At 49.8% G+C, this 27,486-nt stretch overlaps 2 protein-coding genes and 1 long non-coding RNA gene across 6 annotated transcripts in view; 1 reads left to right on the forward strand and 2 right to left on the reverse strand.

Moving 5' to 3' along the window:
- The window catches only part of PLEKHD1 (pleckstrin homology and coiled-coil domain containing D1), a 39,967-nt gene extending 30,534 nt beyond the window's left edge, over positions 1 to 9,433 (reverse strand). Inside the window, exon 1 of one of the 3 annotated variants that reach the window (XM_081830348.1) lies at positions 9,006 to 9,433. In XM_081830348.1, coding sequence (XP_081686474.1) covers positions 9,006 to 9,154 — 149 coding nt within the window. In that variant the 5' untranslated portion in view covers positions 9,155 to 9,433. The remainder of the gene's footprint in view (positions 1 to 9,005) is intronic. The other 2 variants (XM_006735807.3, XM_081830349.1) reach the window with 2 other exon arrangements.
- Positions 9,434 to 9,615: 182 nt separating this feature from the next.
- On the forward strand, positions 9,616 to 10,577 carry LOC145723402 (uncharacterized). The gene is made up of 2 exons (XR_014148401.1): positions 9,616 to 9,959; positions 10,222 to 10,577. It is a non-coding gene; the product is annotated as an uncharacterized LOC145723402 (long non-coding RNA).
- An 8,198-nt stretch (positions 10,578 to 18,775) lies between these two features.
- Positions 18,776 to 27,486, reverse strand: part of SLC39A9 (solute carrier family 39 member 9) — a 53,842-nt gene continuing 45,131 nt past the window's right edge. For both annotated transcript variants that reach the window (XM_081830350.1, XM_081830351.1), the window contains 4 exons: positions 26,412 to 26,480; positions 25,316 to 25,401; positions 24,664 to 24,798; positions 18,776 to 22,775 (listed from right to left, as the gene is read on the reverse strand). In XM_081830350.1, the coding sequence (XP_081686476.1) occupies positions 22,545 to 22,775; positions 24,664 to 24,798; positions 25,316 to 25,401; positions 26,412 to 26,480 (521 nt within the window). In that variant the 3' untranslated portion in view covers positions 18,776 to 22,544. The remainder of the gene's footprint in view (positions 22,776 to 24,663; positions 24,799 to 25,315; positions 25,402 to 26,411; positions 26,481 to 27,486) is intronic.

Raw genomic sequence — 27,486 nt, forward strand, 5'->3', positions numbered from 1 at the left:
GAGGTCAAGCATAATGCCCTTCTGACAAATAAAGCCCTTGCTGAAGGAAAAGCAACGATACCTAATGGATGTCGCAATAATACAAACCAGTGTACCTCTGACCTTCTCATGAAGAAAGCTGGGGTGCTGTGAAGAGAATCCCTACCCCTCTGCCCCACATGCAACTGGAACATTCTATAGTGGTTTGCCATTAGGGTATTCATTCAGATAATGTTTTCCTACTAGGAATTACAAACTTTAAACACTTTTTAAACCTTAAAAATATTTAAAAACAGGGCGCCTGGGTGGCTCAGTTGGTTAAGCGACTGCCTTCGGCTCAGGTCATGATCCTGGAGTCCCGGGATCGAGTCCCGCATCGGGCTCCCTGCTCGGCAGGGAGTCTGCTTCTCCCTCTGACCCTTCTCCTCTCAAGCTCTCTGTCTCTCATTCTCTCTCTCAAATAAATAAATAAAATCTTAGAAAAAAAAATATTTAAAAACATATTAAAAGGGTGTGTTAGTCCCTACATTTTTCTTTACTAATCATTTCAGTTTTTTTCCTTTGGATTAATTGGGCAAGGAAGATACTTCAGTGTGGAAGATTTATTGCTCAGTTTGAGTGAAATAAAGGTTTATTAGTGGGAGGCAAATATAGGGAAAAAAAAAAAAAAGAACACAGGCTTTGACATCAGATAGACCTGCCATTTCCCAGCTGGGGGACTGTAGCTCACCTCTCTGAGCATCAGTTTATTTACCTGTAGAATGGGGATGATAACACCTACCTCAGAACAGTTGAACAGTTTAAGAGGCTATTTACCCCATCTCTGGTATTTTGTTATGGGAGCCTAACAAAGACAAATAGCTTCTTGCATTCCTGACACTTCTGGAGTCCCCTCTACACTGAGGGTAAAGCATTGTGCCAGGGACTTAGTTGGGGAGGAGGGGTAACAGGCAGATGATCACTGGACACAATGAGCAGGGAGACAACAGGGGCCCTGGAGTCGAACAATCCCCACCCCTCAAGCCATGGTCTCAGGCAAGCTCCCAGCCTTGCTGAGCCTCCCTTTCAAAGCTTCTCTATAAAATGATGGGTGCAAATATCTGTCTCTTGGGGCTGCTGTGAAGATTCATTGCTGAGCTCCTGTTGTGTACCAGGCACTGTTCTCGGTGCTAGGGAGAGAACGGTGGGCAAGAGAGACACATATTCCCGTCCCCATAGAGCTTACACTTGAGTGAGTGTGTGGCATGGCGAGGTGGACAGTAAATAAATAAGATTTATTTATTACCAGGGCGCCTGGGTGGCTCAGTTGGTTAAGCGACTGCCTTCGGCTCAGGTCATGATCCTGGAGTCCCGGGATCGAGTCCCACATTGGGCTCCCTGCTCGGCAGGGAGTCTGCTTCTCCCTCTGACCCTCCCCCCTCTCATGTGCTCTCTCTCTCTCATTCTCTCTCTCAAATAAATAAATAAAATCTTTAAAAAAAAAAGATTTATTTATTACCAGATGCTAATAAATGCTAGGGGGAAAATAAAGCAGGATAAGTAAGGGGGTGGGCGGGGGGAGGTTTTGCTATTAAACACGGTGGTCAGGGAGAGCCTGATTCCGAAGGTGACATTTGAGAAGATGCTCCCAGCACAGGAGCCCCAGGGGCAAAGGCCCTGAGAAGCGAGCCGGGCTCTGGAAGGAACTGCGAGGCTTGCAGCGTCGCTGCGGCAGGACCCGATAATAGGGCACATGAAGGGCCCACACACCATGCATGCCAAGCCCAGCCTCGTTCCAGCTGTGCTCAGCTGGGTTTGCGGGGGGAGTGAAGGTCAAGGGAGAGGAGCCTGAACCTGGGAGCATGAACCTGGAGGAGGAGGGCGACTCCCCAGCTGGCAGGGATGAGTACTGCCCCAAAAAGGGCACATTTGGCCAGCACACTTCCAGGTCCCAAGGAGCCACCTTTACTCATAAACCTGTCTCAGTGACAGCCCCCTGCTCCAGCTGATGATGCTCCGCCTCCTCTCAGCAGGTGGGGGGCCAGGACCTGAGTGCCCCTGCACAGAAGGACACTTCTTCCTGTCCCTTTCTTCAAAATCCCCTTGCTCCCTGACACTCTCATTCTGACTGCAAGCCAGGGGCATCTCCTTCTGTGCCCTGTGGAGTTGGCGGGCTATGCCAGGGCTGGAGACGATCCCCATTATTTAGCTGTTCTCATGTGTTGGCTCCCCTGCTGAGTGTTGTAAGTGTACCCGAGTATTTGATCGATGTCACAATCCTGGAAGGCAGGACTTTTGTTCCCACTTTACGGATGAGGAAACTGAGGCCTAGAGTTGAAATAACACGTGCAAAGTCACACAGCTAGGGCAGAGGTGGGGCTGGGATTGGAACCCGCAGACCACAGTCCCTGCTCTTACTTCCCACACCACCCCGCCTTCGGAGCCGCTTCCATTCATGCCAGCATCGGGCAGGGAACCACGGGGCAGAGGCAGGAGGTACCGAGGCTGGGGAGCCACGGGTCAGAGCTCTGCCACTTAACAGCTGTGTGGCCAGGGCAAGTCACCTGATCTCTCCAGGCCTCAGGTCCAAGTGTGACTGAGGACAATAATAGTAGCTACATCTCTTAGGGTTGTTGGGATGAGTAAATGAGTTTGTTCACATAAAGACGTAGCATATTGTGACACATGGTAAATATTCAATAAATGCTTACTTTTATTACTGCTGTTATTATTTATTATGATCAGGTTCAGTGTCTGCGGCAGCCTGCCCTAGCCTCCGTTCCCATTGGCCCTCCCCTAGCTCCTACTGGCAGCAGGCCTGGGCTCCAGCCCAGCCGGCCAGCCCCTGTCCTCCAAGCACCAGGCACCTCCCTCCTGTCTGAAGCCCACCCTTCCATCCCGGGCCAACTTCAGGCCTGGGAGGAGCTTTGTAGCCCCAGGCCTCTCATCATCAGCCCCACTAGTCACCCGACTAGGCCGGGGAGGGGGCAGCCCAGAGCATGTGGGTGAGGGGAGGGGTCTGTTTAGGCCACGGCCTCCTCTCTCAGGCCTAAAGGATGGTATTCTGCACGTCCAGCTGAAGGAGCATTTGCAAGGTGCCAAGACGCTCACTTTGGTAAGTGTTTCATTGGCATTATCTTTATAAATCTCTCACAGTGACTCTAAGAGATGGAGGTATTTGTGGTTCTGGATCCTGGTGAGTTAACGGAGGCACACGGAGATTAAGAAGCGAGTGAGTGGCGGACTTGGAAGTCGGCTCGGTCCACTGACACAGCTCACGTTCTCGACTGCTGTGCTCTGTGATGCCCAGTCCTCCTCATCACCACGCCTGATTTCGTGGTCCTTCCTGGTCCCTCCTGCCCTGCAATGACTGTTTGTCTTCCTAGAACTCATCCCGGCAGAGTGACGGCAAGCTCCCGGTCAGCTCAGGTCAGGGAGCATTAAGGAATCACCAGGTATGGCCAAGTCCTCAGTGCGGCTCTGGGGCTTGATGACTCCCTGCCCTCGAGGAGCTTAGAGTCAGATACAGGAGAGATGGGGTAGAAATCAATCCTTTAAACAATAGTTAATGCTTATCGAGCTTCTCCTTTGTGCCAGGCAACATCATTAGGTGTGTTAACTCGCTCCTCACATGATCAAGGTGAGGTAGCTGGAGTGCCGAGAAGTTAAGTAATATGCCCTAGATCACACAGCTGGTAGGAGGGGGAGCTGGGATGATTAGAAAGCACCAGGGTGTCCTGTACATTGCAAATACCGGCGTATCCTGGAACACCGTACAGCACGCGGCTAGAGGCTGACGCTGCAAGTTTTATGAGGTATGAGAAGAGTGAGGACCGGGAGGAGTGATGGTTTAGGTGTCCAGCCAAGGGGATTCTCTGAGAGGAGGTGACAACTGAGCAGGATTTTGAAGGATGAATAATAGTATCTCAGGAATCTAGGAGCAAGCCAAAGGGGAAGATGCGTTCCAGACAGAAGGAACAGCACATGTAAAGAATCATGTGTTCAAGGTTATCAAAACATGTCTGGTATTACCGGCAGAGGAGTGGAGAAAAGGGACAGGCAGTGGTGTGGGGGAGGGGCGGTAGGGGGCGAGTGAAGGTCAAAGAGAGAAGCAGGGACCAGAGCAGGGTGAGGCTGCTTCTTGCTGATGAGGGCAGCTGCCGGCTTAGGTGACGGGGTGGACACCAGTGCCATCCAACACGAACAAGGGAACTCGGGAGGGGGTTCCTAAACTTTGCCTCCACCTTTTACTCCCCTCCTTGGTGCTCTGAACGCAACGAGGGCTCAGCCAGAGCCTGATGGCCAACACTGGCCTCATGATCAATCCCGCTGGAATCGAGAGAACAGGCAGCATGCTTAGACCCACAGGTACCTGCGAAGTTGGGCAGGTCCTGTTTAAGAAAGGGATCCACTCTGCTGAGCTCCTTCCTCTCTGGAGAGGCAAAAGCCAAGTTTGGGAGTCGGGGCGGAAAGGGCCTTGGAGCACAGAGCGAGAGAAAGTTGGAGTCAGGGGAAATTCGCCGTGGGGAGGAGGGTTGATGGGAGAGTGCAGAGGAGAGAGAAGATGTGAAAGTCTGGGTCCTACAGTGTCAAGAGCCAGTGGTGAACAATCCCATCTCCGGGGATGGCAAGATGGGGTATCTGGAAGGCTTGGGAAAACAGGAGCCAGCATTCAATGAGACAGTGTTCACACTTCTGTGATTTAAATGCCTCTTCCGCCATTTTCATTGCCAAACCTTCTCTTCAGCATAGCCTACTAGACCCACAAATACCTTGTGTGAGAGGCGGGTGTGTCCCTGTGGCGGTGGGGAAGGAGGACCAGGGAGACGGAGGGATGAGCTGAGTTCTTGCAACGAGGACCACCTACAGCGGACAGCACAGTAATCCATAAACAAGGAAACAATTTTTCAGAGCCTCTTGAGGATTACCAGAAGCCCTGGTGCAGGTTTGAATTTCCTCAGGACGTGGGATTACACCTTGGGTCAGTTATAACTTACTCTCGAGAGGGCAGCGAGAACCCAGTGGACAGGTGAGCTCCCCACGGGTTACACTTCCCAGGAAGGCAGATAGCCAGCCTGGCCACCCCTTCTTCCCCAGGCACAAGCTTCCAGAATAGGACCAGCACCCCTTCTCCCTTATCCCTGGGCCTCTCAGGCACTGAGAACAGCTGTGCGGGGTTTGGGGCCAGGTAAATCCTAGAGCCGGGGAAGGGCAGCTTGTCAGAAGTGTCCTTTTTTCAGAAGTGACAGAAGGAAGATAGAAATGACACAGCCCCCAGTGTATGTCCCTTTCTGTTCATGCCGGGTGGCCTGGTAGGCTCAGGGGATGCTCATCCTGGCCTATGTGTGGTGTTAGGTCTGACATGGGAGGTCAGCAGGAATCCTAGCTGTGAAGGGCACTCCCGATGACAAGCTGGAGTTTATGCAGATATCATCAAGTCCGAGGGACTTTTTACAAATGGTAGTGCAATTCTTCAAGCAACACAGTAAAGACAAGGTTAATATGTAAAACAGAGCAGAGTGCAGAGGCACTGGGTGAAGTGGGTAGAGCCTGAGAGCCCCACTCCGTTGTGGTACAGTCAAGAAACCTCTAGAGTCCTCCACGAGACACAGCTGAAGAACCACAGTGCGATCCACCTCCATTCTGGCGGCCAGGGAGGTGCGATGCTGCCGGCCTTGGCCTGGCGCATGCAGCTGGTCCCGGCGCTCAGCGCCTGCCTCCGAGCCTAGCTTTGCTTTCCCGCACGGCCAGAGCCACTCTCAAAGGAAGCTGCTCTGTTATTTCCGAGGCCCGAACTGCCTGCTTGTGTCCTGCTTGAGGTCTGACCCCTATTCCTGTGAGACTCATTTTCAAACAGGACGTCAACAGCCACGAGGGCCAGCTCCTGGGCTTGGGGGGCGAGGGAAGTATGGCTTGTTCGCGTCGTTAACTCACTGCACTTCAGAAGGCTTAGTTGCCGTGAATCATCATATTCCTGCAGTGAAGCCTGAATTAATGAGCGTTATTTCATTGTTTGGCTGTGAGATTATACCCATCCCCTTAACCTAAGGACTCAGGGCAACCTTGATGCCACCACCTCAAAAGGGGCAGGGGGAACGAACAGAAGGATCTGGGGAGCTCCCTCAGCTGCCACCTGGCCCCTCCCAGCACGCTGTCACGCTGGAAGAAGTCTGAAGAACACAAGTTGATGGTAAGAAGAGTCTGCAGGCACCTTCCAGCTGGGATAAAACAGGCAGTTATGCTCCAGCTGTGCAGAGTTCTGTGTAAGCCAGAAAGTGACACAAATCCCGGGGTCACAAGAGGCTGAGCCTGGTGCGTGGAGGTGACGTGCTAGGCTCTTCCCCTCAGCCCTGGGGGACAGCTTGGTGTTGCGATGTCATCTCTGTGAAACAGTACTCGGGGCCACAGATGAAACTCCCAGACCCTTAGCTCCCTGAGGCACGGCCCCACTGGGCAGCTTACATGGGGGGAAGGAGGGCCCAGGAGGAGTGTAGAAGGCTTGGGAAGCAGCAAGAATTGGCTGGGCCCTCCTCTTCAGGGGCTCCGGCCTCCGCCTTTGTTCAGAAGGGTCTGGGAGAGGGATTAGAGGCTGGGGAGAGGATTGAACCCTGGGAGAGCTGGCCTGCCTGTGGGACCAGCCCTGAGGCAACTGACCCTGGCTGAGGCTGAAGTGCTCTCGGCGCCTTTCCTCCTTGTCTCTAGGCTGCTGGGTCTTTGCCAACAGCCTCTGCATCTCCACTGCTCACGGACGAGGGAGGAGGCAGCCTAGGCCTGCCTCTGCAGAGCGATCCATGCCCTCCCCAAGCCTTCCTGTGGCCGCTAATTAGCTGAAGTCCAGACTCCATTTCACAAATGGGGAACTGGGGCCCAGGGGGCCCTGCCAGGAAGCAAGAGGGGGCTAAGCTTAGCATCATGCCTTCCCCACCCCCAAATGGCGGGTGGGCTGTTAGTTATTTCCTGAACCCCAGGGGAGGGGGACTCTTTGTAAGGTGGCAGCTCCAGAATTCCTATAAAAGAAGGGAACAGAGGTGACAATCTCCTCAGAAGGAGGCTGGAGGACTTGACCTGAAGCTGTATTTGCAGAGCGCACACTGTTCTGAATGAGATTGGATGGTTTTTGGAGTGGCTGTGGGGGCTGCTGATGGAGAGTATGGGGTGGGGGGGAGCTAAAGCCTCCCAGCCTCTGTTGGCTCCCCCATTGTGCTTTGAGCCGGGAGCCTTTGCCCCTGACACTTCGTAGCCCTGAAATCACCTGTGGGTACAGGGCCCGGGGCCCCACCACTGTAGGTAAGGGGCCCTAGGTGATAGATCCTGGGGTTCACAGGCCCCTAGTATTTACTAGGGATGTGGTCAGGTGCAAGTGGCTGGCAAGAAGAGTCCTGGAGGACAAGACCCAGACTCAGGCCGAGGACGGCAGGCAGCCAGACCCAGTGGGGCGGGAGCAGTGGCTGCCTGGAGCAGCTGAGGCAGAAGAGAGGGGAGTGGGGGCACTTTGCTAATGGTACTTGAATTTACAAGCAGCCTTCCCCCTCCCCTCCGCCACCAGGGTGCCCTGCTAGAGACCAGGCTCCTCCTGCCCTCAGGAACTGCATCTTAGACAGCCAACCCTGGAAGCCCCTCGCAAGATGCCCTCCACGCTGCCCTAGGCCTCCATTTAGGGGATGAGAGAGAAGTTTAACTTTGGAGGAATGCAAGAACCTATATCCCATTCAATCCCAGAGAGAAACCTGGCAGAACCAACAAAGGTAGGTGGAACCAGCTCCGTAAACCGTGAAACACCCTCCATGGATCCTTTTGTTCTATGGTCTTGTAGAAATATGAAGTTATTCATCAAAATAGAACATCAGAACCCACCACTGCCACATCTCTGTGATCTGTGGTCCTGGAAGTATCTGAGGCCCTGCTCCAGCACAGACGCAGAGTGGGATGGGAAAGAGCATTTAGACACACTCCTCGTTTCTTGGCAGGGTCACACCTTCAGGGAGAGGCTGGGTCAGGGTCTGAGCTCTATCGACCATTCTAATAGCAAATCTCAGAACTGAGATTGGCTTGAGGGTGGAAACTGTCCAGAAGATGATCCATTGCTCCTGCAGCCAGCACAGGGAGCTTCCTGCAAGTTCAGGGCTGTGAGCCGTTCCTCCAAAACCTTCCTCCAGTAAGAAGCCCCTTCCTCCAGTACCTTCTGGGCCCCTTTATAAGTGGAAAGTGGCTACTGCCTGACATCTGGGGAGTCCCCTCTCAGTTGGGGACAGGGAAACTGGCACTGAAAGCCAGGGCTGGGGCTGCTCTGACCCTCTTCAGCACCCCTTCCTACAAATCAATCCCTGGGACAGGACCAATCCATTCCCTCCCCTGCCCCGTCAGCCTCCCCCCATCTCCGCCCCAGCTCAGTCTCTCCTCTCAGGCTTCTGTGCCAGAAGCACTGGAGACTCTTCCCTAAGGCTCAGATTCTTTAAAAATTAGTTCGAGGGACAGTTGGAGGGGTTGCCAACATTATTCCACCAGGAGCGGGCACAGACCCTTCCTGACCCTTCCTCCCTCTCCTGGCCTGAGTCAGAAGCACCCCGGCGGAGCTAGCACAGGGTGAAGTGGGGGAGAGGGGTAGGACACAGGAGCGCCCCCCCCCCCTAAGCCCGACCCTTGATGCCTGGGAGAGGGGGGCTTGTGGAGATGTTGGAATTGTCCATGGGGCTCCCTCTGCCCGGCAGTCTGGCCCAACCTGACCCAGATGGCGCTTACCACGGCCATGACCTCTCCGGCCCACACCCTACCTCCCCACTCGGACTTAGATGCAATCCACAGAGACTTCCCCACCGCCCCCGGGCCAGTGGCACCACCCCAGGTGGACCAGCGCTCTGACAGAGATAGCCCGGGCCCCGGCTGACATCCACATCTTCCAGGGAGAGCCACGGTAGAGTGAAATAGGGCGAGCCCAAGGTCACAAAGGAAGTGAGAGGCAGGGCGGTAAGATAGAGGATGGTACGGGGTTCTTAGGCCCTGGGCTCCCTCCCCAGGCGGTCCTCACCCGGCGCGGGAGGCGCACTCACCGCCGGGACCACTTGGCGGACGGCCTCCCGAAGGGCCGCTTCCACAGCACACCGTAGAGCTGCACTTTGGTGCTGATGTCCAGCGCGTCCGAGTCAGCCTGCTCCAGGGACGGCGAGGGCGACACCGAGTTGGACTTGGACGTGAACATCCTGCCTCGGCGGGGCTGCCCCGGGCCGGGCCCACCCACTCCCCGGGGCCGGCACAGACGCGGGGCTCCGGGCGAGGGCGGGCGCGCGGCGGAAGGCTGCGGGGAGGCGCCGTCGGGGCGCGTTCCAGCTCGCAGAGACGCGGAGCTGCCCGGGCCGGGACCCGCTGCCCGAAAGCGCGCGGGGCGGGGAGCGCGGCGCGGAGGGGACGCGGGGCGCGCAGCCCGCGGCTGGGACTCGCGATTGGGGCGGGCCCGGCGGGAACTCCGCGGGGAGGGCGGCTCAGCCTCCAGCCGGCAGCATCTCCCCCAGCTCCCCGCGACAGCCCCAATTCTGGTGGCCCCGATTGGCTGGGAGGGGCAGGTGAGCTAGCTGGAGGCCGACCGCGAGCGCCAATCAGTGCGGGCGCCGGCTCGGAGGGCCGGGCTCCGTGCGCCCGGAAGGTCCCGGCGGGTCGCTCGGCCCGGGAAGCGGCCGCAGCATTTCCCCACCCCCACCCCTGGGGCCCCGCTCTACCCCGCACCCCCGCACCCCCACCCCCGCTTCCCTCTGGCGTGCGGGCAGGGCCTGCCCCGAGACTGGGAACTCGTGTGCTTTGTGATGGGCTTGGAGTCACTCCTGCAGACACCGACTCGAGCTGGGTAGAGGAGAGCAAGGAGCAAGGGTTTGGCGTCGGACAGCCGGGCTTGGAACCCCAGCTGAGTCCTCAGGCAGCTCCGAGGAGCTGCGGAGAGCCCTGCTTCTCTCACCTGTAAAGCGGGGATGCCAGTGCCTCCTCGGGCTGGGCGCCGGCCAGGAAAGACTTCGGTAAGTGCCCGAGGCGCCCGCCCGGAGAGCCGGCTCCCTGCCCTCCCCGCCCCCCTCGGGTGGGCTTCACTCGGCACCGCCGCCGCCTCGCCGGGATCAGAGTCCTCTTCCCAGAACTTGGCTGTCCGCGCCGGCGCTTGGCACTCAGTGCCGGTCCCCAACGTCAGCGCAGTTTGCGGCCGTGATTGATCTGCGCGCCTGGCGGGGGCCGCGGGGGGCCCGGCGCTCCATCCACTTGGGCTCCTCTCCGCCTCGGCTCCAGGTGACCGGCTCGCCTCCAAGCCCCTGGGGACCGCGGGCGCAAAGGCAGTGTTACCCCGCCGCCCGCCGGCTCCGCTCCGAAGCAGGGGAGTGAGTTTGCGCAGTGAGAGGCAGCCCGCCGGACCACACTGCAGTCACCCTGCCCCGGGCTGAGGAGCCACGTCTGTGCCCTTGAGAAAGCCCCTTTCCCCCCGTCAGGGCCTCGGATTCCTCCTGTGTGCGAGAGAGGAGTCGGATTGGAACAAGTTTGCAAATGGGCCGCCTAAGAGCCAAATCGGTTTATAGATACACTGTATTCATTTGCCCAAGTAAAAAAATGAGGTGTAATTATTACAGGATAAAATGCACAGATCTTAAGTATTTATCTGACGAAGTTTGTTAATTGTATACGCAGAGTAACCACCAGCCAAAACAAGATGCAGAACATTTCCAGCACCCCAGAAAGATCCCACCTGTCCAGTCAACTGCCACCCCTCTCCCCCTCCCAAGCAACTGCTTTCTCTTACCAACATTTACACACCTTGTAAAATTTTTTAAATTTGACTGCCTAAAATGGCATTCTTTACAGACCCACCACCCTCCATATTGTCCTTTGCTCAGCTTGCTATGCTCGTTTATTAACTGCCTGGCTCCTCCCTGTAGGCATTTGAGTTTGTGATCCTCACTAGATACTCCCTGAGGCCTTCCCAGGTCTAACATTCCAGGAGTCTGGTTAAGAAGGGGTCTCCCAAAGGGCTCCCACACCCTTCCCCTAATGAACTCTGGAGTTCCCAGGCCTAGGCTGCATCCCCTGGTGTGCTCACTGTCCAAAGGGGCCCATCTGAATTCCCTTGTGCCCCTCCTGGCTCACACCCCTGCAGAAACACGTCAGGTGCAGTCTGAACACAGGACCCAGGGCCCGGGTCCCCCGGGTGGGAAGAGACAGGACTGGGAAGAGGACGGCAGCCCGTGGATAGAGTGCAAAGTGGACATCTCACGCGCTTCGGGGCTCTTTTGGACGCGTGTTCTGAGGCATGGAAAATGTCCCACTTGGGGAGTCCTGCTTTACCCAGATGGAAGCTAGGAAACTTGTGTTAGAAGCCTGTGGTGTGGCGTTCATGGGTCAGGGGATCTAGGACAGGTCCTGGAGATGCAGGTGACAAACATGAAGAAAAAAGCTTGCATAGGCATCAGTGTGGCCGGCGAAGGTGGTTCCAGGAGCCTGTGACTGGGGGTGAGGTGCGGCTGCGAGATTGGGTCCCCCAGGCAGCAAGCAGTGGCCACAGGGGCTCCAGTGGCCGTCCCGGGCAGGGGAACGCAGACCGCAGCATCAAGTGCTCTGTGGTGACAGCAGCTTTGTCGTCAGCGGGCTTCCGCAGCATGATGTTGGGCAGCATTCCTAGAAGCTTTACCTCTGTCAGGCCTAGTTCTCTAGCCCTGCCAATGTCCTTTTAATATATTAATTCCTTTTCTGCTTAATCAGGTCAGTACCAGCTTTGGCTGCTTGTGAAGGACTAGTGCTGAGCTTGTGAGCTGTAGGAGGGAGAAAGGCAGGATACCTGGAATCATTCTTTTTTTTTTTTTTTTAAAGATTTTATTTATTTATTTGCGAGAGAGAGAATGAGAGAGAGCACGAGAGGGAGGAGGGTCAGAGGGAGAAGCAGACTCCCTGCCGAGCAGGGAGCCCGATGCGGGACTCGATCCCGGGACTCCAGGATCATGACCTGAGCCGAAGGCAGTCGCTTAACCAACTGAGCCACCCAGGCGCCCTACCTGGAATCATTCTTAAGGAAACGCTTCCCAAGGGCAGAACAAGCCCGGATGGTTCCTAAGAAAGGTTTGGTGTCTTTAATGGAAGAAATAGAGCACACGTTTCTTCGGGGGTGAAGAGAAACTAATCTTTGCCCATCCCCTCTACACACAGGACACCTGACCAGCCCTTAGGTAATGGTGGTTGAGGCAGGGTGGAAAGACCAGAGGCAAACAGCATGAGTTTGGTGGACCGCTAGATACACAAGTGGCTTCTGCTTCCCTCAACTAAGCAGCCCAGATAATAACAAGTGAGCTTTGGGAGAAGCCGTTTCTGCTTCCATTGTGTTCTCTACCCTCGCTGGTGGGAGTGCCGAATGCCAGGCAGATAGTTCTGAGGAAGACAAAACAAGCTGGGGTCAATCCAGTGCCCTGGACCGAGCGTGGGCCGCTGCTGCTCAATCTTATCAGGACCTGGGTGAGATCAGTCAAGGGCAGACACTCAGGGTCCTGCATGCCCTGCACGCTCAGACCTAGAGCTGATGTTCTAAGTAGCTTGTTTACATCCTATCCATTTCATTGAAGTTTTGAAACAGTCTCAGTGAGATACATATTATTTTTCATTCTCCAGGTGAGTAAAATGAAGTTCAAGAAGGTTGTCTACTACTCCCCTAGTCATTTCTGGAGCATGATAGGCCCTCAAATATGTGTAGAATGAGGGAAGTGACAGGAATATACATTTTCTTTTTCTTTGGCTTTTATTTTTTTCCTCAGCTTTAGTGAGGCATGACTGACATAAATATTTAGATTGTACAACATTTATTAAGGTGCACAACATGATTTAATACATGTATATATTGGGAAATGCTTACCATAATCAAGTTAATAGTTACCATTTTGTGTGTGTGCCTGTGTGTGGTGAGAACACTTCAGATCTACTCTCTTAGCAAATTTTGAGGATACAATACAGTATTATTAACTATAGACACCATGCTGTACACTGGATCTCCAGAACTTCCTCATTTTATAACTGAAAGTTTGTACCTTTTGACCAATATCTCCTCATTTCCCCCACCCCCAGTCCCTGATAACCATCATTCTACTCTCTGATTCTATGAATTTGACTTTTTAAGGTTCTACACATAAGTGAGATCAAAGGGCATTTGCCTTTTATTTCACTTACCATAAGGTCCTCCAAGTTCATCCGTGTTGTTGCAAATGGCAAAGTCCTTCTTTTTACAGTTGACTAATATCCCATTGTGTATATAGGTACCACATTTTCTTCATTTATTCATCCCCCTACGGACACTTACGTGGTTGCTGTACTTGGCTTTTGTGAATAATGCTGCTATGAACATGGGAGTGCAGACATCTCTTCGGGATACTTATTTCCTTTGGTTATTATGCCCAGAAGTGATATTGTTGGATCATAGGGTAGTTCTATTTTTTTTTTAAAGGAATTTCCATGCTGTTTTCCATAGTGGCTGCACCAATTTACATTCCCACCAACGGTTCATGAGAGTTCCCTTCCTGCCACATCCTTGCCAACACTTATCACCTGCTGTCTTTTTGATAGCAGCTACGCTAACAGGTGTGAAATGATATCTTGCTGTGGTTTTTGATTTGCATTTTCCTGATTAGTGATACTTTTCATGTACCTGTTGGCCATTCTTCTTTGGAAAAATATCTGTTCAGTTCCTCTGCCCACTTTTTAATCGGTATGTTTTTTTTTTTAATACTGAATTGTGTTCTTTGGATATTAGCCCCATATCAGATCAGTGATTTACAGATATCTTCTCCCATTCCATAGGTGGCCTTTTCATTTTGTTGCTGGTTTGCTGTGCAGATTTTTGGTTCAATGTAGTCCCACCTGTTTATTTTGCTTTTGCTTTTGGTGTCTTTTGGTAAATCTTCATTTAGTAACAACACGGTAGTGGTTTGGTCCTCATGAGCCAATACCATCTCTGGCTTAGGCATTTTCCCTGGGGGATTATACCATCTATTTTGCCTCTTAAAATCACCAGAGGGTGTGTTTATATTGTACATAAGCGTCTCAGTTCACACCCATACTAATAGCCTTATCTTGGTACTAATATATCTATTCCATCCTTTGTCCATTTCTTTGATCAGGTTATACTGAGTTATAGGAGTTCCTTATATATTTTGGATATTAACTCTTACCATATATATGGTTTGCAAATATCTTCCCCCATTCCTTAGGTTGCCTTTTCATTCTGATTTCCTTTGCTGTATGAAAGAACATACATTACCATGATGTTGCTTTTATCCAGAGTCTGTGGGCTCATGTGATAGTCACCACTGTTCCATGAAACAGGTATAAGCACGGCCATGACACGTGACTGGCCCATGGTAAGGAAATGTGTGAATACTGACTGGGATCCAGCTCACTGATCCTACACTTCAGCTAGAGTGAGCCAGAGTCTTCCTTAACCCACTCTAGTCAGGAACGGGCAGGAAGACATTCTCAGACAGGAAAGGGGTAACGAGGGTCTCCCTGGAGTCACATCCTGATCGGGCCTCAAAAGCTCCCAGCAACCAGGACAAGAACAGATCTTCCCATAGTGCCGCCTCTTCAGCTCCCAGCCCTCTTTGTCCTGACCCCACTCTCGGGCAGGCGGGCCAGGCTGGTGCCAAGTGAAGGACCCAGGAATGTGCCTCTTTTAGGTTCCCTGGGCTGCTGGTCAGGCTGCTGGTTGGACCCAGCACAAGCATCCCGATGGGGCCAAGAAGCAGAAGAAGCAGAAAAGATCTGGGCTGTAGGCCAGGCCCTCCTACAGCATCAAATCTCTCTCATGGAATCTCTTTCCCTCCTGCAACCCCAATTCCACCATTGGGGTTCCTGTCCTGGATTCCACAGGGTATGGCACTGATTCGGCTAAAACTACACCACCATCACTCGGGTTATCTTTGCTTGGCTCCCATGGACCTTTGCCCCTCCTCCCGTTCTAGTACAGGTCTGTCTGCCTCGTTTGGAGTTTTCCTCTCTGTGTTTGCATCCCTTCCAGACTGTGAGCTCCTTGAGGACAGAGTCCAGGGCCTGTAGTAGGTGCTCAACAAACGCTTACTGAATCGATTTGTCTTCACTTGGCCCCATTCAGGTGCTGCAATTTCTTGTTTGCACATCAAATGGACGCCAACCCCTCGGGGCCTCAGCTTTCCCTCGTGAGAATAAACCAGGACCTGTGGTGTGGTGGAGAATGTAGGAGAAAGCAATCTGGAGATGGCAGACTTGTCGCCTGCTTTTAGTGTTAAGAGGGGTTTAAATCCAGGCCCTGCTATCAGTTGTGTGAACTGAGGACAATCACCGAGCATCTCTGGGCCTCAGTGTTCTCTCAGCCCCACTGGATCCCATTCCTTCGTCCCACCCTATTGTCCGCGCTCCCCCTTCTCTCCCCCCACCCCCCAATTCTGCCCCTGCCACGCTGGGTCTGATATTCCGAGGAGCTACCAAACTTTCACAGCCCCTTTTTACTTGCTGTGCCCTCAGTCCAGAGTGCTTCTCCTCTCATCTCCCCAAAAATCCGATGGCAAGATTCAGCTCAGATGACATCACTTTTGTGATGCCATGCCCTCCTCCCCTTCTGAGGTTTAAACCACCTATCTCTTTTTATTGAATTGTGTTCCACTTTGACTGCATTTTCTAAGGCCAAACATGGGTCTTAGGCTCCTTTACCTGCAAGGGCTTGGCTGCCTCCCAGGGGAACCCAGGAGGGAGGGGAAGTGGGGTACAGGGCACCGCATGCACGTTCGAAGCCAGCAGGCCAAGTGAAGGGGCTGAGGGGGCCAAAGGAGAGTCAGTCCTGCATTTGAGATGCCCTGGGCTGGAAGATTCTTGCATTAGATGAGATAGTTCTGTTCTCATCAGCAGGGTCAACCTCTTGCTAGGCTTCTGCCCTCTCTCTGCCTGATGACTGCTCACACCCAAGGTTGCCGAGGTCGACCCAAGGACCTTACTGCCCTGCCAGTCAGCCCGCTGCTTCACGGCACTAAGACAGTCCCGTGGCATCCAAGGCCACGGCTGGGGGCGGCACACTGCTCAGAAACACTGAAGGTATCCAGTGCTCCCCCTCGTGGGTGATGTGTGGATTGAAATGTATACCTTAATTTGGCTTCTAAGAGCAAGTACATTTCACTGGGGGAGAGGGATGTGTTCAGTCTGGCCCAGAGACCCAAAGCCATTTTTGTTACAATCCCACACACTCTCCCAGAACGTCTGAGGAAGAGCCAGGGGGCCGGTTTTTTATCCGGAACCGAATTAGCAATTCACTGGATCAGGTGCCAGGGGTTCCACCTTTACTTGATTAAAGACCTTGGGCAAGTTTCTTTGAAACCCTCGCAGCTTCATATATCAAAAAGGGGCCCTGCCAACTCTCAGCGTCGCACTACCCTTAGAATGTTTTCTCCAGGTCCAAATAGTAGATGTTCTTTCCTGGCTTTCCCAAATACCGAGCAGGGCAAAGTCAGGGGCAGAAGAGAACAGGAGGGAGGGTCTACTCTCATGCCTGCCCCTCCCACTCCCACCGCCGCCTTCACACAGGGCCTGGACAGCTCAGAGGTGGAGGGTGGCCATAGAGCTGCCATGTTCCACGATATGTGCCCTTAGGGAAACCGGAGCGCAGGGGGCAGAGGAGTTTTGGAGAGGGAGAACCAAAGGCTAGAAGGAAGACTGAGCTCCCACCTGGCCCTCTGTACATAACCATAACTAACACAGCTATTTGCAAGTGGGATGAGGAGGGGGTCTTTGGGCCCCAGCCAGGAAGTGGGGGAGACAAGCAGGGATAAGGGAGGAAAAAAGTCCCCAAGCTCCACCTTGAGGGGCCATAGGAGCCCCTGGAGCACAAGGATCTCTGGACTACCACGTCCCCGAATCATCCGAGTGATGACAGGAAGTCCAGAGGTCAGCCGGGACCGCACCTGGGAAGGCTGCCGGTGAGGCAGGAAGCACGGAGACCCTGGCTAGGCCCAATTATCTGTGCCATTTTAAATCTGGAAGCACAGACGTCACCTAGGGAATGGACACATCTCACACACCATCTGTTGGTGCCTCCCCGTCCTTCAGCCAGTCCGTGGCACCTTCTACGCAGAGTCTGCATTCTCTCTCCTGTGCCACCAGGCCTTTGCCGTGGAGGTCCTCCTGCTCAGAGGACCGTTCCCGACTGCTCCACCGTTGATTCACGCAGGCCTCCTCTCCCTCTGGATGTTGTCCCTGACACCTCGCTCCGGGTTCCTTGCCCCCATGCGTTCCCCGAGCACCCCGTGCCTGCCTCCCAGTGCTACTGGCAACTGTGTCCTTGTTTGAATCCCTCTCGGAACCACAAGCTCTTTACGGCCTGGAAGTGACCCCTACTCCCTTTTGAACACTCAGCACCTACGAGTGTCCGGTCTGTAGGAAGGGCTCAGTGCTGAGTTAACGCTGCTGAATGAAGAGGTAAGTGGAGAAGAAGTAGGGCTCAGCTTACCTCCCATTCCACCTTCTGGATAAAATAAGTTCTGTGCTCTCATACATTTGACAGCCCTTGAAGTATCTGATGGTGGTCATCAAGTTCTGCCCCCCAAGAACATTCCAGATGAAGGCAAACATTCAGTTCCTTTCACACCTCCTCAAACGCTCTGGCTTCTCATCCTGTCTCCACTGGGCTCCCTCCTCTGATGGCTCTCGTATTTGTCAGAGTCCCTCCATAAAGAAGGCAGTCAGAATGGGACAGGTCTCCCCTCACATTCCAATCCAAGTTTAGAAAACTGGGCAATGGCTAACATTGCAACGGAAATCAGCAGTGGAGCCAGAAAAGGGATCCAGATGTTCAGGTCCCTCAATCAGTCACACAGTCCCTTACTAAAGTTAGCTGGTCGTGGATTAGGAACCCAAACCCAGTTAATTTCCCACCTGTACCCTCAGCCTCGTGTGCAGACTCCTCACCTCAGTTGGGCGCGGGCGGAGCTAGACGCACGGCCAGCAGCTGGTCCTGCCGCTGCTTAGGGCGGGGCTAGATTAGTGCCGCGGATCAGGAAGTGCCCCCTCAGGCCACAGCAATTCACTTAGCCACACATAGTATATTGAGAACCTAGCTTCCTGGAGCTTATGTTTTAGTAGGGAAGGACAAAGTAAGGATATATATATATTATAAAGCAGATTAAAAGGTGACCAGTGCTACAGAAAAAGAAAGAAGAGAACAAGGTAAGGAGCACTGGGGCAAGGTGGGGCAGATTAGTTTTAAATAGGGTGGTCACAGGAGGCCTAACTGAAGGAGACTTTAGACCAAGGCTGGAAGGAGGCAAGGGGGCTGCGGAAGGGCGTTTTAGACACAGTGATGGGACACAAGGTCGCTTATTTCTGACATTATAAAACTACACTGTAGGATGCTGCCCTAACTTACAGGAGTTAGAAACAAATTTACAAACTGCACTTCTATTAAAATCTCTATTTCTAGGGTCAGGTGTTCACAGCCTCTATATACTCCTAGAGCAACTCTGCCCTTTGACTGAACCACTGTGATCGGGGTCTATTGCTTGCTTCTCTTTTCTGGAGTACACTACCTTCATAAATATTTCTTAACACCGATGGCAAAGCAAAATAAAAGTCAATGAATTAGTATTTTTTGGGACACGTGGTGTATTGTGTCCTTCATCTCCCTTCCTCCTTTGCTTCCTTCCTTCCCTAAAAGATTTGCATATAGTGAGCACATCTTTCCCCTGCCCTTGAAAGCTTTTCATTACCTTTGCTGATGTTCAAATGTGGGTCAAGTCTAGTCGTCAAACAGAAAAGCAAACTGCCAAGAGATTAAGTAATGAGCCACTCACATAAGGTATCCGCTAATAAAAATTTAATATCATAAAACAAATCAGAAAACAGCAAAAAAAATTGTTTAACCATTCACAATTAACGTGGAAAGAGACAAAATTATAAGGCAGCCATCCATGGAATGATTTCATGTTTACAAAGGATCCAGAAAAGGGGACATTTAAAATCACTGTTTGGACTACTGAACCAGGGGAACTGCAGTTTTATCCCATGAGACTTCCAACTTGCTAGAAGATGCTATCAGAAAAAAGATCAAAGCCAATTTCCTTGCGTTCAGATGAGCATATCTAGAGAATTCCCAATGGTTGTCTAGTCTTTTCCTACAAGTCACAAATTCCCCTCAAATCTCCTGGGGTTAATCTAGATGTCTCAGGTACAAAGCAGGGGGGGTGGGGCTCCATCATTGGTTTTATTTTCATAGCATCCCCAACAGTGCTCTTGGGATCATTCTGTTTTGAGTAGAAATTTTCTAATGGAAGGATGGTTCTCCTGTAGATCACCTTCCACTGCAGCAGTTTGGGAAGAATCTGGTCAATATTCTCAGTCTCTCAAGGGGCCCAGAGGCCCTGTAGGCAAGAAATTTTCTGGAGGTCTGGGCTGTTGGTAGACAGCTCCCCTGTTTAGTATCTAGTTACCATGGGTCTGAGGGGCATAATACTCCAATGCTGGTGTGTCCTTCTAGTTCTAATCCTTGAAAAAGAGAAAAACCAGGCAGCGACACTTAGAAGTAGGCTGGTAAAAAACACAATTTCATCGTCTCCTCTGTGCAAAGAACTGACCCCGCAAAACGACCACCTCTGTCCTTTCTCTAACGATTCAAAATACAAGAACAGGGCTGACTCAACTGTTTTGAATAGGTGATAGAAAGGTGACAGGGGGAAGAGAGAACACGTAGCCTCTGTTGATGGAACTGTTTCCAACTATCTACACTCCAGTGCAGAGCCTCTGCCTAAAAAAATCTGGCAACAGCATGCACAGGAAAGCAGCCAGCCCTAGAACAGCGCTGCTCTGGGGAAATGGGGACTGATACGCAACTCACTGGAAAACAAGGGAGGGGAATGGACCAGTAGCATTTTCCACCTTCATTTGCCATTTAAGAGTGCATTCGGAATCTGAAGAAAATCTGTCCCTACCAAGGAAATGGAGTCAAATTGCAATGAAGACTAACTTTGGTTATGAGGAAGGAAGGACTGTACTCTTCATCATCAGGTGCATCTCTTTGGTAGCCAATAATTCCATCTGTGATCACGGCAGCAACTTAAGTATTGCCAATGTTTCCAAATGCATGAGAGCATTAAGGCATCTACATCTAAGGAGGCAGTGAACACAAGAGGAAAACAGAACTGAAATGTGCCAGTAAGTGACCACCGCTGTGGCCCCTTCTGGGACACTGCCCAGCACGAGCAAGTTCCTCCCCCAGTGAAGAAGGCCTCTGCCATGCTGCTCGGTCCCCTGCTGCCTAGAGGTGCGTTTGAGCCCTCTAAGGTTAGTATGGCTATTTCTGCCTGCTGACCAGGAGAGAAATGAGTAGCTCCTGAGGCAGCAGCTTTAAAATCTGGGAAAGCCTGCAGCTCCCAAAAGCTGGTAGGCCTTGCAAGGTCTGCTTGTTAACGCGAGGTCCAGAGGGGAACGCAAATTTGGAAGTTTGATGGTTCAGTCCTTGCCAGAGTTCAAGGACCCCCCTACCAAGCAAGATATTCTAGCCAAACTTTTAATGATGGCAAAGCACTGCTGAAAGAGGCTTCGGCCAGCAGAACGAATTTCTCATCATTGCACGCAACAGTATGATAGAAAGTGCTGCTACCCAAACCAAACCAGACACTAAGATGTACTATTTATTAACAAAGTAAATTTTCAGGGAGAATCAAGGCAACCATGACATCTCGAAGGGCCAGACGAAGCCCCATGACTCCCATAAGTCAGAGTTGTTATCAGGAAAGTCACTCAGACTTTCCAGACTGTGCCTTCTGTTGGTTTTAACATCGTATGCAATGGTTGCGAGCCACTATACAAAACCCTATCCTATTTATGCTACTTTGGTCTACGGCCGGCAGAGGGCTCGCAAGTTCTGTTTCCATAGCTGCTGACCCAGTGACAAATCCAGGAAGGAAATAAATTACAGGCATGCTGGCATATACGTCATATAAGACATTTTACGAACTCCTAAACCCACTGCCCTGAAGAACATAATCTTGGTTCCCTCTTTATATAATGTGTTTTGAAATGGTACAGAAGATCAAAATAAATTAATAACATACTATTATACACTTAGTTGATAACACAAAGTTTACAGGGATTTGGCAAATATGGAAAAATCATCCCAGTTTGTTAAACACTTTTACTATCTCAACTGTTTAAATGACCAGAACATTAGTGATTGTGTCATCTCACATATGAGGAAGTGATATTTTAAGGGGTTAACAAAGTTGCATTTGACACAAAGGTAACTTCATTGAAGGGAATAAAGAACAGAGACAATGTTATCTTCATCATCACAGTTCAAGAAGTGGTTGTCCTGATGAGAATTCAATTCACACAGATACCAACATCGCTACCCGCCACCCGCAGTAAGCAGCAAATTATAGATAGGGAGGAGGGGCTGGGGGGGGGGAGGTCAGGAGGAAAGCACGGAAAAGATGAAGAGACAAGAGACATGATTTCAATAAGCTTTAAATCAAGAGGCAAACACTTCTCACTTGTCCTACATCTTGACTCTCTTCACTGCTACAGGTGCTTATGTGACGCTGACCTAGCACTCTCCAAAGGACACCAAGTATTTTGCCAGAGGGACTGCTAGTCTGCTAAGATAAATACGTAAAAAGAAAAAAAGGGACAACACAGGGTTTTGGTTATCTTACTTTTAAAAAGATTATGACAAAAACGTCAGTTACTATCCAAATTTACTTGAAATTAACATCCCTTCATTTCAAAAGACACTTTGGGATCTGACTGTTTTTGAAGGAAAGCCTGAGTGGGCCTGAACCTACCAGAACTTGGCTCCTTTGCACTGGAGGCAGGTATTCTGCAAAGGAGAACTTGAGAAGAAATACTAGTGGCCTCCTCCTTCGATGCTAGTCCATCTCTGTTGCTCCACTGATGGAACAGCGGGCTCTCTTTCAAGAGGAAGAGGCGGACGCGAAAGGAGGTGTTAAGTCTCTCCAAGACATCCTCTTTTCAACGGACAGCTCTCGAGTAAAAAGTCAGCTTTTCATGTGCCTTGCTGTCATTTTCCTGACTCTTGCTCCAAATAAACTACAATTGTCTTTAGCATCTAAGACAGTGGGCATTATGACCTTTATCAAGGCGTGTGGCACAGACGCTAAAGCACCAGTCTTACACGGTGAGAACCATGTTAAAAATCAATGGATAAAGTAAGTGGCAGAGCCTCTAAACTAAGACAGAGATCCAGCTTAATTACAGAACACTATACTTTCATAATTACTTTTTCATTGTGAGTATGAAGTTCTCCACTTTTCCTTAAAATGAAATTCCATCTTCCCTGAGCATAGGGTTAAGAGAAACATCAAAACTCAAAATGCCAAGGGCCCTTTAAAAAAACAACACAACGGAATGTCTCTATCCAGTCGCAGTGTGTTGTTTCTACTCTAAAAGCTTTCCATTACTCCAGGTTTTAATCTCACCTCCCTCCGGACTCTAGGAACACAGGTGGAGATGGGGCAAGGTGAGACAAGAGACTGAGGAAGTGAGCAGTTGTCACGTGCTGGCTGTTCTCACGGGATGGCGAACAGCTGTGGCCTGAGGCCCGAATCCGACCTTTAATGCTGGTGTCCTACTGACAGGATGAGCGGGATGAGGCAACCCAGAACCAGGGCGGCCACCTCCAGGCGGCTGAGGCCCCTCCCGCCAGTGGGGTCGGGTCTGTGGCTGTGCCCCATTCCGCCCACCTCAGGGAGGACATGTACTGTGGCAACATAAAGAAATGTCCCGGCAGAGAAAAGCATGGCCACTCCAGTGGCATTGACCTCTGAAAGGGCTTCTTTACTGCTCTGTGAATGAAGAGAGAGAGAGAGAGAGGGAGAGAGAGAGAGAAAGAAGAAAAATTAAGACAAGTAAAATTCAGGGTCAGGAAGAAGTCCTGATTAAAAAAAAAACAACAATGTTCACAACTGGTCCGATATGGGACACTGGGGACATCTTGAGATCAGAGCAATTTTGTTATTGATGAGAAGCTTCCAAATTTAAGACTACTGATGACGTACACAATTGCTTTTTCAAACAAACTTCAAGTCTGGTTGAACAGGTCTGGCATGTATTATTCTTACAATGGAATCAACGGCATTATTAATGCAAGTATTAAATTTCATACATTCATTTATTCTACTAACATTTAACAAACATCCCCATACACCAGGCTCTAGGCTGGTGCTTCAGATACAGTGGGAATCGAGATGCAGTACCTGCCCTCACAGAGGCAGAAACATCTTATAAGCTAATCTTGACACAATTAATTTCAACTTTTTCTATTAAAAAAGTGGACCTATTGGGGCACCTGGGTGGCTCAGTCGGTTAAGCGGCTGCCTTCAGCTCAGGTCATGATCCCCGCATTGGGCTCCATGCTCAGCGGGAAAGTGGCAGAGCCTCTAAACTATGGGACTCCAAGGCATTCGAGCCCCGCATTGGGCTCCATGCTCAGCGGGATCGAGCCCCGCATTGGGGGATCGAGCCCCACATTGGGCTCCATGCTCAGCGGGAAGCCTGCTTCTCCCTCTCCCACTCCCCCTGCTGTATTCCCTCTCTCCTGTCTCTCTGTCAAATAAATAAATAAAATCTTTAAATTAAAAAAAAAAGTGGACCTATGGACTATGACAATTAATTAAATTTTTAAGAAGAGAACACACCATAATGCAACATGTAACTCCATGCCTCCAGAATTATACCTTCCTGTCAGAAGTTCTAAAGACTTGCACTGATCAATGAAGTGATAAATAGGGTTAATACTTAAAAAGGAACTATATATTGCTTGTTGACTGGAAGAAGAAAAGAGTCTTCGAATGATCAAAGAGGGTTTTTATAATACCTCATTTGTTAGCAATCCAGATCAACAAACCTGATTAACAGGAACTTAATCGTGTTTTAACCACCTCATTTCTCATATGTTCCTTTTAATACAAGTTTTACTGTATCAACTATGAATGGAATGACACTCAGAAGAATCAATGACCCTCAGGGAGAGTATGGGGGAAAGCAGTTCCCATGAACTAGCCCCGAGTCAGTTTGGTTCTAAGGTTTTTCTCCGGTGGCCAGTCAGTTGACACTGAAGTACCACCGGGAGGGTTGTTAAGACCTACAGCCCCAGGGGACAGAACTAGAAGGCAGGGAAAGGTCCACCTGGAACAACAGGGAAGAATGCCCAGGCTCGGAACTGACAAGGGACACATGTTACTTCAGGTCTGACATTATGTTCAGTGCAATGATAAAGAACTGGGTATTTAGTATTTGGTGATATGAGAATACAGACATCTCTGCTCATCCCCTATTCTCCTCAAAACTGCTGTTTGCTTGTCCCTCACTCTTCATGCGCCTGCTTAAACATTAAATATGTACTGTTGTGACTTATTATATATCTGTCAAACAAAATTAGTGTGTTTGGTTAGGCTTGAGTTATGCTATTTTAAAGATCATATATCTGTGCAAATGTTTTCAGAACTGATGGGGAAGAAATTTTGAAATTGAATGAATAGGAAAATGCTCTAAATTTATGAAGAGAATGCCTTGGAATTAAGATGTTTACACTGTACTGGCTTTTACTTGTAATTTCATCTTTGTTTGAGGGAGTAACTTAACTGCAAAAATCAACATAAAAGACCACAGGTTCTGGTAAATCACAAAAGAATTAGATACTTGTCTAGATAAGCTAGGAATGATCAGACTTACCTTACTTAGTCCTAAGTATGTCACCATGGACATAACTGGGGCTGCCAGTGCAAAGACCAGTAAGTGTTTTCTGATTCGATTCCGTTCTAGGCCAGCATGCATTAGGAAGGAAACCAGCCCAAAAGCAGCTGGTGCCTGGAAAAGAAAAAGTATTCCTAATTAAAGTATGGATTGCTTCTATATTATGAAGCACATGTCATTTGACTGAATTCTCACAAAAAAAAAAAAAAAAATCAGGCATGGTACCAAAACTGAGTTCTGCCTTTTAGGAATTAATGTTCTAAGCTAAGAAAATATCCTACTTGTGTGTGTGTGTGTGTGTGTGTTTCTTAGATAGTAGGAAAAGACAATCAAGAAAAGAGTATAAGAAAAACAAAAACATTTATGAACAAAAATTACTTTAAAATATAGAAATCTGTAGAGAATTTAAGAGTTTGTGTGTATGACCATTAAAAAAGTCCCTTCAAGTGAAAGTTTAAAAAAATAGTAGCAAAAAATCCTAGCTATGAACAGAGCTGGTCAACTATCTCAAATGAATGTCAATTATAAAAACTAAAAAAATCTTCCCATTCCAAAAAAACACCGATGACCAAAGAGAAATTTTAATTATGAACATATTCAATATCAAATCTTCCACTAAAATTCTGCTTACCTTATGTAGCATTATTGCCACAAACACAATTAACTGGACGCTAGTCTGTGAAGTAGAGGCTGCTGCTCCTAAGGCCACACCATCCGCTAAATTTGGAGAAAATAAAATATAAAATACTATAACAACAACAACAATAGTGTAGTAGTTTCGTGTGTGGGCTTTAGAGGCAGGGAGAGCTACATCTGACTCTGGGAAGGTTCCGTAACTTTTCTGAACCTTAGCCTTCTCATCTCTAAAATGGGGTCAAGGAAATATGTATTCTTAGGATTTTCATGAGGGTTAAATGAGATAACATACGTAAACAGCTTAGCACCTGGCCCCAAATATTCAATATGTCAGCTGTTATAACAGAAATTGCAAAGATTGCAAAGTAAGCATCTCTGTGTCTTGTAGATGATAAAACACAAAATAAAGACACTCTAACTTTACATAGATGACTTACACACAAGAAGTAAATATTGGCTGAATGGATGAACTTTTGTCAGATAAACATGTTCTACCGAAAGGTCCAAGTGACAGTGTGCCGTCTCCCACATGCCTTTGTCAGTTCCAGACTCGTACTGCTGGGACTGGTCTTCGGTTAGGACTCTAAGGCATGCCCAGTCAGCGATGCTGCGCCTTCGGCATTCTACAGCCCGCCTCTGCCTCAACGGGCACTTTGGGTTTATACTGAGCAACAGGGCTCTTCAGGACAATGTCAAGGCTCTTTTCCAGATGAGGCTTTAGGGCAGAGGTCAGCACATTTTTTCTTAAAGGGCCAGACACGAAATATTTCAGGCTTTGCAAAGGCAGCCACAGATGATATGTAAACAAGTAGGCATGGCTGTGTTCCAAAAAACTTTATTTACAGGCGCTGGAATTTGAATTGCATGTAACTTTCATGTGCCACAAAATATTTTCCTCCACTAAAAAAATAAAAAATTGTTCTTAGCTTGCAAATCCCTGACACTTGACTACGCCCGGGCTTGTGCTTGTGTTGGAGGACTTCATGAAGCAACCCTCTCCGCAGTTCATGGGGATGGTCCCTGGGATGTACACACTAAGCCTCCCACGCTGGGACAGAAGACAAAGGGGTCTCACTGCCATCCAACCCTACCTGCAGCATGGACGACCAGACCCAGTGTGGTGGTGATTTTGGAATTGCTGGGCCTTGCTGTTTCTGGATCTGAAGTAAAAATAAGCAAGTCAGCCACGAAGCAATGTGAAACAGAAACTGCTAGAACACTGACCTGGAGGTGGAAGAATTCCTTGAAAGCTCTTAAAGTAGATTATATTTTCCCCATGACTGTCTTTTCTCTTTGGCTTTAAACACTTAGAAGTTTCCCCTGTCTTGAAAGAGGGGGCAGGAAGGAACTCTTCATTTGCTCCAGCCTTCCCTAAACAGACAATATGTAACCCCCCACTGCTTCAACTGCCTCACACCTCTTAACCCTGGAGCTCTCACTGGAAAGTGCTCTGTGGCCTCTCAGCACTTCTCTGCAGACCAATCTCGTCATCACTGCCTACCTGCCCCTCTTCCCCAGCCTCCTGCAACTTTATCTTTATTTGAGCACCAAAATGTCTGTCATGTTTGCCCTTCTCTATTTTATTGCCACCATCCTAACCTAAATTTGCATCCACCTGAACCTGAATGAGCAACAGGCTCCCAGCTGGTTTCCCCCTGCTCTTACTTCTCCCTAATCTAACTCATCTTACACATCCTTGTCGGATTCATCTCTGAATCACCCCACTCTTCCAAAACGCCAGTTATCTGCTGCTCTTCAGATTCAGTCCAAACTGCTCTATTAAGTGGGTTCTTAAGCTCTTTATCAATTTATCAATCTTAAGCTCTTTATCCTCTTATTTCTCACTATTCAATCCAGTTAAACCAGTTTCTTTAACATCTTCTAACAAAACCTTCTCATTGTCCCTTCCCCAAATCCCTCAGCCTTAATTCTCGGCATGAACTTTAACTTCTTAGCTCATCAATCTGAAACCTAGCCACTGTTCAAAGTCTAATTCTAGGACCACTTCCCTCAAGAAAGAATCAAAGATTAATTCCAGCTCAAAAGGTTCCCCTTGCCTAGAAACCAAGAGCTCTATGTGCACAGACTCCACATGCTACTTCAAAGCTTGTCCTAGATCACACCTGAGATATATACAACTGTTTTCACTCAAATAGGTCTTATATC

The sequence above is a fragment of the Leptonychotes weddellii genome, chromosome 9 (assembly GCF_054177405.1).
Source record: "Leptonychotes weddellii isolate Sample4059 chromosome 9, ASM5417740v2, whole genome shotgun sequence".
Taxonomy (NCBI): Eukaryota; Metazoa; Chordata; class Mammalia; order Carnivora; family Phocidae; genus Leptonychotes; species Leptonychotes weddellii.